The 12,500-nt window shown below is 42.7% G+C and overlaps 1 protein-coding gene across 4 annotated transcripts in view; it reads right to left on the reverse strand.

The window, feature by feature from the left end:
- The window catches only part of LOC143286815 (uncharacterized), a 192,357-nt gene that overhangs the window by 148,005 nt on the left and 31,852 nt on the right, over positions 1-12,500 (reverse strand). For 3 of the 4 annotated variants that reach the window (XM_076594631.1, XM_076594649.1, XM_076594623.1), the window contains exon 2: positions 1,478-1,632. In XM_076594631.1, the coding sequence (XP_076450746.1) occupies positions 1,478-1,543 (66 nt within the window). In that variant the 5' untranslated portion in view covers positions 1,544-1,632. Of the gene's footprint in view, positions 1-1,477; positions 1,633-11,296; positions 11,447-12,500 lie in introns of those variants that run through there. The other variant, XM_076594639.1, reaches the window with a different exon arrangement.

Consider the following 12,500-nt stretch of genomic DNA (forward strand, 5'->3'; position numbering starts at 1 on the left):
AGGGGGGGGGGGGTGCGGGGGGGGGGGGGAAGAGGGGGCCGAATATTAAATTCGCGAACTGCACAAGGGTAGGGGGAGGGGAGGGAGGGTGGTAGGTGTCAGAACATGCATTTGGTGTGGAAAATATTGTGCCAGGTGTCGCTGTTGCCGGACGGAGAGTGTCTGTGCCGAGTTGAGCCCCCTGCTAACACGCAGCACTGCAACGATATATTGATGTTCGTGCTTTTCTCTGCGCGACAAAAACCTGCCCGGGGAGTCCGATGCGTGGAAACCATCCATATTGTAGGGGGAACATAATGTGAAAAACTGAAACGTGCGTGTATGAGTGTGTGTGCTAATGCATGTGCATGGGCGTGTGCGTCCGTGTGTCAGTGTGTGTGTGTGTGTGTGTCCGTGTGTCACGGTGTGTGTGTGTGTGTTTGTGTCCGTGTGTCACGGTGTGTGTGTGTGTGTGTGTGTGTGTGTGTGCGTGTGTGTGTGTGTGTGTGTCTGCATAACTGTGGACGTTGGGAATGAAATGAATTCAATCGAACTCACAGCCCAGACCGAACAAGGTTATATCAGTGTCGTGGCAGTGTTGGACATACCACCCCGTCCGGCTCCCACTGTCTTTTCCAGCCTGCGTTTCAGAACCTAAAGAGGCTGTGTGTGTGTGTGTGTGTGTGTGTGTGTGTGTGTGTGTGTCTGTGTGTGTGTGTGTGTCTGTGCGTGCGTGTGTCTGTGTGTGTGCGTGTGTCTGTGTGTATCCGTGTGTCAGTGAGTGTGTGTGTGTGTGTGTGTGTGTGTGTGTGTGTGCGTGAATGCGTGTGGGCATGTTTGTGTATATATATGTCTGTCGCAACATCAACACCAACCCGACCCAACCCAACACAGCACAACATGATACAGAGGGTCAATACAATACAATATAATACAATGCAGCACAATAAAATACAATACAGTGCAGTACAGTACAGTACAATACAATATAGTACAGTTCAGTACAGTACAATACAATATAGTACAGTTCAGTACAGTACAATACAGTACAGTACAATACAGTACAGTGCAATACAATACAATAAGATACAACACAATACAGTACAGTACAATACAATATAGTACAGTTCAGTACAGTACAATATAGTACAGTTCAGTACAGTACAATACAATATAGTACAGTTCAGTACAGTACAATACAATACAGTACAGTACAATACAGTACAGTGCAATACAATACAATAAGATACAACACAATACAGTACAGTACAATACAACATTCAAAATACAATACAGTACAGTACAATACAATACAATACAGCACGGTACAGTACAGCACAATACAATGCAATACAACACAACACGATACAATACAGCATAGTACAACACGATACAGTACAGCACAATATAATACAACACAACACGATACAATACAATACAGCATAGTACAACACGATACAGTACAGCACAATACAATACAAGACAAGACAAGACTCACCGGGTGTCGCCAACGTAGCAGAAGGTTTTTACCCAGCAGCAGTCGAAACTGCTGCAGAAGTCCCATGGTGCTCTCTCTCTCTCTCTGTCCCTCCTCCTCAGTCGCCCGCCTTTCCCTCAGTAGCCAAGCAGTGGTAGGTCAGTTGCAGGCGATCACTGAAAAACATCAAGCGACATGGTCATTATTAGCCCCGCTGGTGGTTTGGAGCGGAAAGCTATCTGAAGCAGCGATTAGATCGGGATGGGTTTGAATCACGGACATACCCTTAGAATGAAAAATGAATGAAGGCATTTAACTTCTTTTTTTTTTTTAATTTCAAAAATATATATATGCTACTACTACTACTACTAATACGTTTCAGTTGCAGTTTCACGTTCTCAAGGAAGCGTCACTGCGTTCGGACAAATCCAGATACGCTACACCACATCTGCTAGACAGATGCCTGACAGCAACATAACCCAACGCGCTTGTCGGGCCCGGAGTGCATGCTGATCATAGTGTGAAGGAGGAAGGCGGCCGGCAGAATGGTTCACACACTCAGCTGCAAATACAGAGAGTCCGTGAGGGTGTGGGTTCGAATCCCGCTCTCGCCCTTTCTCCCAAGTTTGACTGGAAAATCAAAGTGAGTGTCTAGTTTTTCGGATGAGATGATAAACCGGGGTCCCGTGTGCAAGCACGCGCTTGGTACACTGAAAAAAACACGTCATGGCAACAACAGCGCTGTCTTCTGGCAAAGTTATGTAAAAAGAAATCTGTTCTGATACTAGTAGTAGTAGTAGTAGTAGTAGTAGTAGTAGTAGTATCAAAGCATTTTCACTGTTGATGGAATAACACACACCGCTGAAAACACTCTCTCTCACACACTCTCTCTCTCTCTCTCTCTCTCTCTCTCTCTCTTAGTGGTGATTATAGTAATCTTATAAATTTACTTTATTTTTTCGTGTGAATTTGCTTTGTACTGCCGACCGCAAAGGTCCCTTTCAGGGCTGTTATTTAGAGTCAGTAATGACACATTAAAAAAAAAGGGTATGACAGACAATAAAATCTATGTATGATTTAGCGAATCAGGAGTGGCACGTGGCTTTAGCAGGCCGGACATGACTTTCGGGGTCCGGGATTCGAACACGGAAACTGTCCTGTGGCTGTCCGCTCAGTTATCTCGCAGCCGGATGCTGTCGGAGCTGTGCATCCGCATGTGAGTGCACCCACACCTCTGAACTGCTGTACTGGACTGGATTGCCATACAGGAATGTTTATTTCGGTGGTGGCGGCACTAGCAGTGGTGGCAGTACATCAAATTATGCTGCTTATAAACCATAAAAGAGCAATTTCAGGGCTGAGTAGTGAGTAGTAGCAGTAGTAGTATAAGTAGTAAGATGATAGTTGTTGTCATTATTGCTGTAATTATTATCATTATGTTTTCATTACCATCAAGAGGTTTATAATACGTTTGCTGGGTGTGAATTGAAATTCTGCTTTTTACACTGTACGTTATTTGCTGCTACTCCAACTCCTACTGCTGTTGCTACAGCTGCTGTTTACTATCATCATCATCATCATCATCATCATCAGTCGTCGTAGCAGCAGCAGCAGCTGTAGCAGTAGCAGTATGATTAGAAGTGAAGTGAGAAGCAAAGACGCAGAGAGAAAATACAAACAGAGAGGGTGACAGAGACAGACAGACATACATACATATAAGTTAGAGACGATAAGAGACCAAAGTGTTTCCAGTTTTAATTATCCTTTACTCCTGTTGGAGTGTGAAGGATTACTACAAAATAATGATTTCATGCTTAGAACAAATATTTCCAAATACACAAAAACGTCATATAAAAGTTGAGAAAACACAAATGTCTTTTGAACCCAAAAGTGTATCCAGACAACATTTTCTAATTTAATCAACTTACTAAGCAACCTCCTTTGAGCATTATTATTACAAAAAATTAAAAACCGATTTTGGAGACAAATAGTTTTAGGCACATATCTATTTCGCAACTGATCGTAATCATGGACATTCCATTATAAAATGGAACTCAGAGACATGTTACAAACTTTATATAGCCGTAACTCTCATGGTATACCTTTGTGTTTCCTGTTTCTGTTTCCAATTTATGATTACCGATAACGTAATTACCAGGCATTTGACATGTATTTTTCTCTACCAAATTCCTTTTTTTTAAATTTCGATAGAACGAACACTTATTACTCCCCTCCAGAGCATGTCTCCACATATTTTGAAAAATCAAGCAATGTTGACATTCTTGCAGAAAGATTCCCTCTCCATGGACTGAGCATCCCAAACACAGTCATACCATGTTTCCATTAAAATTTGTTTCATAATACCAATCTATTTTGAAGAATATATACCATATCGATATAAATTAAATAATATCGAGTATATTTTTTTCCAGAATATTTTTCTGTTTGAAAACACTAAGCTGGCTCAAAATCGAACCAATCTCATTTTCACCAATACACTGTATACGTACCAGTTTCTCCATAAATCATTTAAGTCATCATCTTTCTATTCAGTTTCAACAATTAAGCGTTTCAAAAATATCATTTCTAATTTTTCAAGTATGTTTACATTTTTATAACCCCATATTTCCGCATCATATAACAAAATAAGAACAATCATAGACTGGTACATGTCCAGAACAATTTGTATAGGTAAATCTTGATTTCTGGCTGACTGAAGTAACGAAAACATAGCTTTTTGAGCCTAATCATAAATCTTTGACTTACCAAACTTCAAACACAGAGTTCAGAGAGAGCGTGTACACATATACTTAATAGAAACATATGAAGGCATACACAACAGATAAAGACTGAACAAGAGAGACATGTGTGTGTGTGTGTGTGTGTGTGTGTGTGTGTGTCTGTCTGTCTGTGTCTGTGTGTCTGTGTGTGTGAGGGGCGGGGGGGGGGGGGCGTCAGACGTACAGAAGTAGAGACAGAAAAACAAAGAGAAAAAAACGAAGCCAGACACATAACAAGACAGAAAGACACCTGCAATTCGCGTGTTTACAAATTTGCTTTATGAATGTCCTGTATTATAACCAGCATCTTGAAGGTTTCAGAAGAAGAAGAAAACGACAAAGAAAACAGTCCGTTGGCTGTCCAAAGCCGATGTAAACACATGTAGCCCAAATCACTGTGAGTGCTCGTGCACTGACACGGCTGTTGTAGTCAGGCAAGACACAAAACCCCGTGACAATAATTATCGTCATTATATCTGTCCTTTTCTCCATTGTATGTGGGATTCTTCTTCTGACAACAGTTGGTGTGAGAAATACCGGTACATGATTCCTATAAATAATATTTTTAAAAAAACAGTGATAATAATAACTGTTGCTGGGCATTGTGTGTTTGTGGTAAATATACCTAGGAATAACCCGTCAGCAGTTTGTACTGTGTGTGCATGTATGTGTGAAGGGGCAGGGTCGGGTGTTTACAATCGTGTGTGTGTGTGTGCGTGCTCGAGCGTGTGCGTATGTGCTCGAGCATGTGTGTGTGTGTGTGTGTGTGTGTGTGTTTAATATTTCAATCTAACGTAATTTCACTCTGAGTAATATTACTCGTGTGCTGTGTGCTAAACTTTGCACACATCCTAGCCGTAAATGCCTCTGTGTTAAACGAGAACCCGGTAATTTTCGCAAAAGAAAAAAAAATGTATAACTCGCTTCCTCGCTTGCTTGCTTTTCACAGTACTATAGACCATGTATTTTCTGATTTGCCTTGCAGCTAGGCATTGGCACCATCACACTTGTTTATTCTTTTACATGCATACCACAGGCACTAATACTAATCTTCTTCTTCGTTCGTGGGCTGCGATTCCCACGTCCACTCATGCATACGAGTGGGCTTTAACGTGCATGACCGTTTTTACCCCCGCTATGTATGCAGCCGTACTCCGTTTTCAGGGAGGGGGTGGGAGTGTGTGTGGGGGAGGGGGGTGTCGGGGGGGGGGGGGGTAAGAAAAAGAAGAAGACAATAGTTCCAAGGAACAATTAGCTCACTATCAACACACTGTTTTTCACCCGTATGCAAGCTGATTGGAAATGCCGTTCGCAACGGCTTGACAATGTTTACCTACTTGGCTTTTAAGGTCCGAATATTGCATCGCTTGGTTATTGCTGTTTAAATTAACAGCTGGCTCTTCTCGTGTGAGGAATGATTTCCTTTCTCTTCTTTTCTCTCTTCCAGCACTGAGTTCCTGTCAGCTGACTGCGTTCTGCTCTGTTCCTTGACCCGGTTGTTCCCAAAATAGTAAAACGAAACTATCAAGGCAGAGAATTTGGAACCGGAACACCTTTGAGTGACCCCCCTTTGAATGTGGATAACCACTGTGCAAATTCACTCCGGCGCTTTCTGGCCGTGTAGTACTGCGCGTGTTTGTCAATACACGGCTTACAACACAAAAGCAAACTTGCTTGATCGGTAGCGCGGTAAGTTATATAAAAGATGTGTGACTTAAAAGGACACGTGACGTGTTCCTCAACACAAGTGATCCGCAAGAATACAGAACTTGACGCCGATAACCAAGTCAAGTAAAAGCGCGCAGACAGAGACAGAGAGAATGGGAATGGTTTGTTCACATTCAGGCCTGGGCCCCAACGGAAGGGCTTCACGTAAACACAATGATAATAAACATAACAAACTCGACGAAAGGGAATTAGCAAGTAACCTAAACGATATTGAACATATTATGAATTTCGTTTTACGAAGTACCTAGAGCTATTCAGTTCTCTCATTTTTCAATGCCTTATACAAAAAAACAAAAAACAAAAAAGAGAACAAATTCAACTTGAATGAAGAGAGAAAGAGATAGAGAGAGGGACACACACACACACACACACACACACAGAGAGAGACAGAGAGAGAGAGAGAGAGAGAATTGAATAAATATTATTTTCTGAGGGTAATACAGAAGCAAAATAATGTTTTTTTCCATGCAGCCCTCGAAGGGGAAACAGTAACATAAACAAAGGGAAGTCATTATATTAGTACAGCATGCACATTTTAGAGAGGGGGGGGGGGGTGCGGAACCAGGGAAAAACAGGAAAGACCGTGACCGCCATGTATCATTAACGCTACCAGTTACTGCGCTGTCCATCAAGAAATCAAATATTATAAGGAAACGAACCTACCAGTGTGTGTGCGTGTGTGTGTGTGCGCGCGCGCGTCCCCGCTCCCGATATCAAAAGCTACATTAGTTGTTTTGTTTTTTAACACACGATGAAAACCTGCATGTTTTTTCGTCTTTATCCAACTACATTTACGTACAAATGCCAAACCATTCCTAACTTTGCTAGCCGTACACGATTTGCTTTGGTTTTTTGATCGGTTTTGAAACATCACTTTGTCATTCACTTACCTGTCATGTCGTCTACCCATTGCTGCAGTACATAATTCTCATACCTATAGATAGACAGACAGATAGATATTTCTCAACATCGCCTTCAGCCAGTGAATGACTGTTCAGTTAAGGAGTGGAGGGGGCGGGCGGAAAACATGTGCAAGCAGGCACATCATTTGAACACCAGCCCCCGAGGCAAAATAAGAACATGTATGTTGATAATGAACGTGACAGATTATGCTTAAACCACCCTTGAAAAGAAAATTAGGTACAAGTACAGTTATATCCATGGTCAAAAACCAAAGGCATGCCTCTGGTGTTGGACATTCCGTCACTTTTTCGCCACATGATTTAAACCACAACAACAATAACAACTGCTACACAAAAATTATATATAATCACACTAGAGGCATACTAAACCAAAAATCGCCTCTGAGCCCTATGCGCACACAAGAGTGCCCAATTATCAAGTCCACGAAAAAGCATCAAAATATTTAAAACCTTTCTAACAAAATATATATATATATATAAAGAAATTATATATATATATGTGTGTGTGTGTGTGTGTGTGTGTGTGTGTGTGTGTGTGTGTGTGTGTGTGTGTGTGTGTGTGTGTGTGTGTGACTGACTGACTGACTGACTGAACCAATAATATTTTGTAGATACGGTGATTTCGCAATAATAACACACAACCTGATCACGATATTTATACAGTAGATACTGTGATCTCGCAATAACGCAATACCACGGACACAATAAGTGGACAGTAGATAAGGTGATTTCGTAATAACAACGCACAACTGGGACACTGTTTGTGGTGGGCAGTGTGACATTGTAACAACAATACCGCACGATGGCCTGTGCGGGATACACCAGATAACATTGCCTTTGATAACAGCAGTGAATACCAATTAGCTGGACAAACTTTGCACGATGCAGGCTTTCTGTCAGATCACTAGCTGGACACAGCGGTCAGCTTTTACATGTTTTGTTTCAAAGGCGACAAGGGTAAGACTTTTTTGTTTGAAACAAATAGGTGCCCAAAGATACAAGTTTCGTTTCATAAACATTGCCACAGACAGCAAAATTTGAATCATTTTGTTCCCCTGATGAAAAAGTAAAACAAAACAGAATAAAATAAAACGTGTCCATTTGTTATCAGATAAACCACCTAATACAACTAAAAGTGGCAACTGTAGATGCATGCGGGCATCGTTTGTCAAGTGATACACGACAGAAGTAATGCAAGTGTCAAAACACGTGCATTCTTTCCGAACAAACCTGGGACACGTCTCTGGCGTTCACCATATCGTTACTTTTTCGCCAGAGGATTTAAAACAACAACAACATCATCAACAGCAGCAGCAGCAACAGCAAAAGTGAACTTCAAGGCTTCATGCAATGACACGACACGCATACAAAACCAAAAGCTGCCTCCGAGCAACTCACGCATCACACGCAATCTTCGCCAACGGCACACGGATGGCCATACAAGAGCATACGATTCGTATCCTGAAATGTTGATAATAAACAAACACGTATTTCAAACTTTTTTCTCCTTCCCAAACAAGTAGTCGATGCACACACACACACACACACACACACACACACACACACACACACACACATATATATATATATATATATATATATATATATATAAAATTTTATAGAGATATAGATAGATAGATATACAGAGAGACATAGACATGTGAGTGCATGCGTTCGTGCGTGTGTGTGTGTTTGGGTGGGTGGGTGGTGTTTCTTTCGATGCATGATTCTGTGCAGTGACACGCAATGGAGGACAACATTTCTATTTTTCTGTTCCTCTATCAAAGTTTGTTTACTGCAAAGAAGAAAGGGGATAAAGAATGGCCGCGAGAAAAGTGCGCCCGGTATTCCAGTTTTATGTCATCAAAGTTTGGGTTGAGGTAAGCATGTCTCCGCCTGGACTGCTTCGGTCTTTTGTGGATTGCCAGGTGTGAAATTCAGTCCGCTCTCCACGAGCGGGGCGGGGTGGGGGGGGGGGGGAGGTCGCGTCGCCACTGTCCAGCCCCACCTATATAATTTTTTTTTTTTCGGTCTACAAGTCTGTTTGTTTTTACCATCAAAGTGTACTATTCTTTCTTATTTTTGCCAGGGACAACCACCCCTTTCTTTCTTTTTTCTTCTTTAAATGCTGTGGGTTCTTTTACATGCGCTAATTGCATGCCACACGGGACCTCGCTTTATCGTCTCATCCGAACGACTAACATCCAGACTCAAGATGCTAGGGGGGCGGGGGAGGGGGTAGTAAAAATCTCGACGGTCTGTACATGGGACACGAACCCGGGTATTCTCGCTTCCTGGTCAGGCCATTACCACTAGGCCAACGCTACCCCCAAGGAGGTAAAAGTTGTGCTGGTAGTTCTCTCCTCTATAAATGCTCTTCTCCCTTCTCCACCCCTCCACCCATAAAACCCCCAAAGGCCTTTGAGTCAATCTGTCATGATCGCATGAAAATAAATGGATAAAAAAAATTCTTAATTTATGGAATAAATGAATAGGAATGTCGAAAAACAAACAAACAAAAACAGACCAGATATTTTGCATTGTCTTCCCGACAAATATATTGCGTTTGTTTTAATCTTATCCGTATCCGTATGTAATGTGCTTCGGGGGGGGGGGGGGGGGGGATATATACATATGTAAAGACATAGAGAAAAAAAAACTGTCAAGGGAAAGAAGAAACATTGATGAATTGCCTTCAGAACAGATGGAGATGTAGATGCCAATCAAATCGATAGATAAGCCCACCAACACGTGATTACATAAATTATTTATAATACCAGCCGCCGTGGCGAAGTGGTTAGCGTCGCGGACTGACGGCTGGGAGGACGCGGGTTCGAATCCCAGCGGAGGTGGGTTTTTCGGCCCGTGGCCGGCTCCTACCCAGAGTTGAGTGTGCTGTGGGCTTAAATGGGGAGACTGGGACCACACAGTCGAGTGTCATCCACTTCAAGGATGCGTCTTTGGGTGTGTTGCTCTAATTACCTGACCAGCACTGCAAGTGTCTGTATCTCTCGGGCCTGGTTAACGCCGGGATATCATTATGACAGGAAGCGTAGAGTACAGCCTTGTCACGCAGTCCCAAACCAAAATGGACCTCCATAGCATCATCGTCATCATCATCGTCATCCTCCTGCTCCTTCATCGTCATCAATATAAAACAAAAATAGTCTCAAAGTCTGTGGCCTTTCATGCCCTGCTCTCATGGTGACCTCAGTTTCGATGCCCCTCCACTTCCGTGCTTGGGGTGAGTCCTGTCAATGTCGCCAGTGTCGGCAGATTCATGGGGGGTTGTTGTTTGAGGGACGTGGTGGCGGTCTCCACTCCGGGAGGGACGCTCACTCAGTCTGGCTCCGCGACTAAGCCATTATTGTCGTTAGTAGGGGGCTTAGTAGGTGGTGTCCTAAGTACGTTGAATCAGAACAGGCACCACTGAACACCACCGAAGTGACTCAGCAGCAGTGCAGGGTCTCCTCTGGTGTGTGGCCTCCTGGCGACCTAACATTGATGGTTTCCTGTGAACTGCCGACGCTGGAACTGCGACGGACGAACCCGGGTGTGGCTGTGTATGGGGGAATCTAAATGAGCGGTGTGGGAGTAATGCCACTGAAACGGTGCAGATGATGGGGCAGAAAAAAAAAATTTTTTATAATAGAATAGAATATGTCTTTATTACCAAGTGTATCAGGGTCACAAGGAATATTGGGAGGGGGGGAGGGGGGACAAACATAAATCGAAAATCACACACAAACACAGATGCAGTAGAAATTAGGCTACATACAAGTGTATATCAATATAAAAACTTGTGCATACTCACACATGCACGCACTGCACACACACACACACACACACACACACTCACACAACAGAAGCCGCATATTACATGTGGATGGGCTGATGACTAGATCTTCAGTGTGCATTACATTTGCATACCAGACATACTAACAGATACTGACTGCGGTGAATATGCTGGCAGATAGACACAGAGATCGATGCATAAGCTTTTTCTTAATACTAGACAGTCAGAATGACTAAATGTACGTAGACGCAAGTATTTACAGAAACCATTTTGATACTGGAAACTAAACAGTGGAATTACTTCATTTATCACTTCGCAACATCACCACCGGTGCCCATCATATTATGACCACAACAGTCATCACCATCGTTCACACAAAGCTGCACGCTCAAGATGACGCTGCAACAAACACCAAGCATCAAACACGTCAATCACCCATTTCAACCCACGTGAAAAACGAAACTCCGCGACGAAATCACACCTCTTAACTCACTAAGTACGGCCAGTCCTCTCTTCTCCTCTACACAGACCCCTCGGATGTCCAGTGGGTGTCTGAATGACCCAACATTTAGCTTCCGTCGTAAGAATTGTGGTATTCTTTGTCAACATTCACCTCTTCAGTATAAGAACCTTCCTCTTGCAATATTTTGATGATGGTAATTGGTGTGAAACGCTGTTTACGTCGTCTCTTTCGCCGTTCGTATGGAGAGAGTTAAAACGAAACTGCACGCACGCCCCTGAAAGATCCATGCATGCACATTAAGACATGCAGACGAGCCACATCTTGTTGGGTTCTCGGAAAGTCGTTAAAACATGACGCTCGATCTCTGTCTCTCTCTCTCTCTCTCGCTCGCTCTAACTCGTTTGCAGCCAACGTGTTTCACATTTCAACCAATCAATATTTGGCCACAGCCAGCGCATGCGCTGTGGATCAACATGGCGTCAAAAGAAGGCAAGCACAGGGTTGCGATCACCAACCAACACAATTTAAACTGCGTTCTACTGCAGCGAAAGTTCCTGAAGACATGTTTCGAACAAACTGACCATGAGGGCAACGACCTAACGGTCCAGACACAGCAATGAAACTAGCAGTCCGTGCCTGGTGTGTCAGATATTTCTAAGGTGCTTTTTTTTCTTCTTCTTTTTTTTTTTTTACAACAAAGTTTTGGTTGCTGAATGTGTTCTGACTGATTTCAGGACAGTTTGAGATTACCTACCCACCGACACCAGTTTCATCGACCACGATCCACTACACCCCCCACACCCCTCCACACACACATACTGAAGCCCTCACACACACACACACACACACACACACACACACACACACACACACACACACGTACAGTCATGCTCTTCATCAATCATGGGAAACTATACGCACTGACAGTAACAACAAAACATAATCATCAGCATCGTCATCATTATTATCTTCATCAACATGAACGATAGCAACATATCACCATCAAAACCACCCATCCTCAGCATCCCCACAAACCATAATCACCATCACCATCATCATCAACAGCAACAACAACTATAATAACGGGATTATTTCCTGGGTCGGAAGAATAAATCATAAACGTTTCTTTTCTCTTTTTTTTCTTTCTTTTTTTTTTCTAATAAAGAGAGACATTATTTCAGTCAATAAATGCTTGTCTCAGAAGGAAGCAGTCTGAAGCGATATCGGATAAGACCACGCCCATTCCCTGAAAAATTAAATGAATAAATGAAAGAATAAATAAATAAATGAATAAATAAATAAACTAGCTAACTGCCATCGCTGCAGAATTGCGAACTCGTTTTCAAAAGTATGT

Source organism: Babylonia areolata, chromosome 1 (genome assembly GCF_041734735.1).
Source record: "Babylonia areolata isolate BAREFJ2019XMU chromosome 1, ASM4173473v1, whole genome shotgun sequence".
In the NCBI taxonomy this organism is placed as follows: domain Eukaryota; kingdom Metazoa; phylum Mollusca; class Gastropoda; order Neogastropoda; family Buccinidae; genus Babylonia; species Babylonia areolata.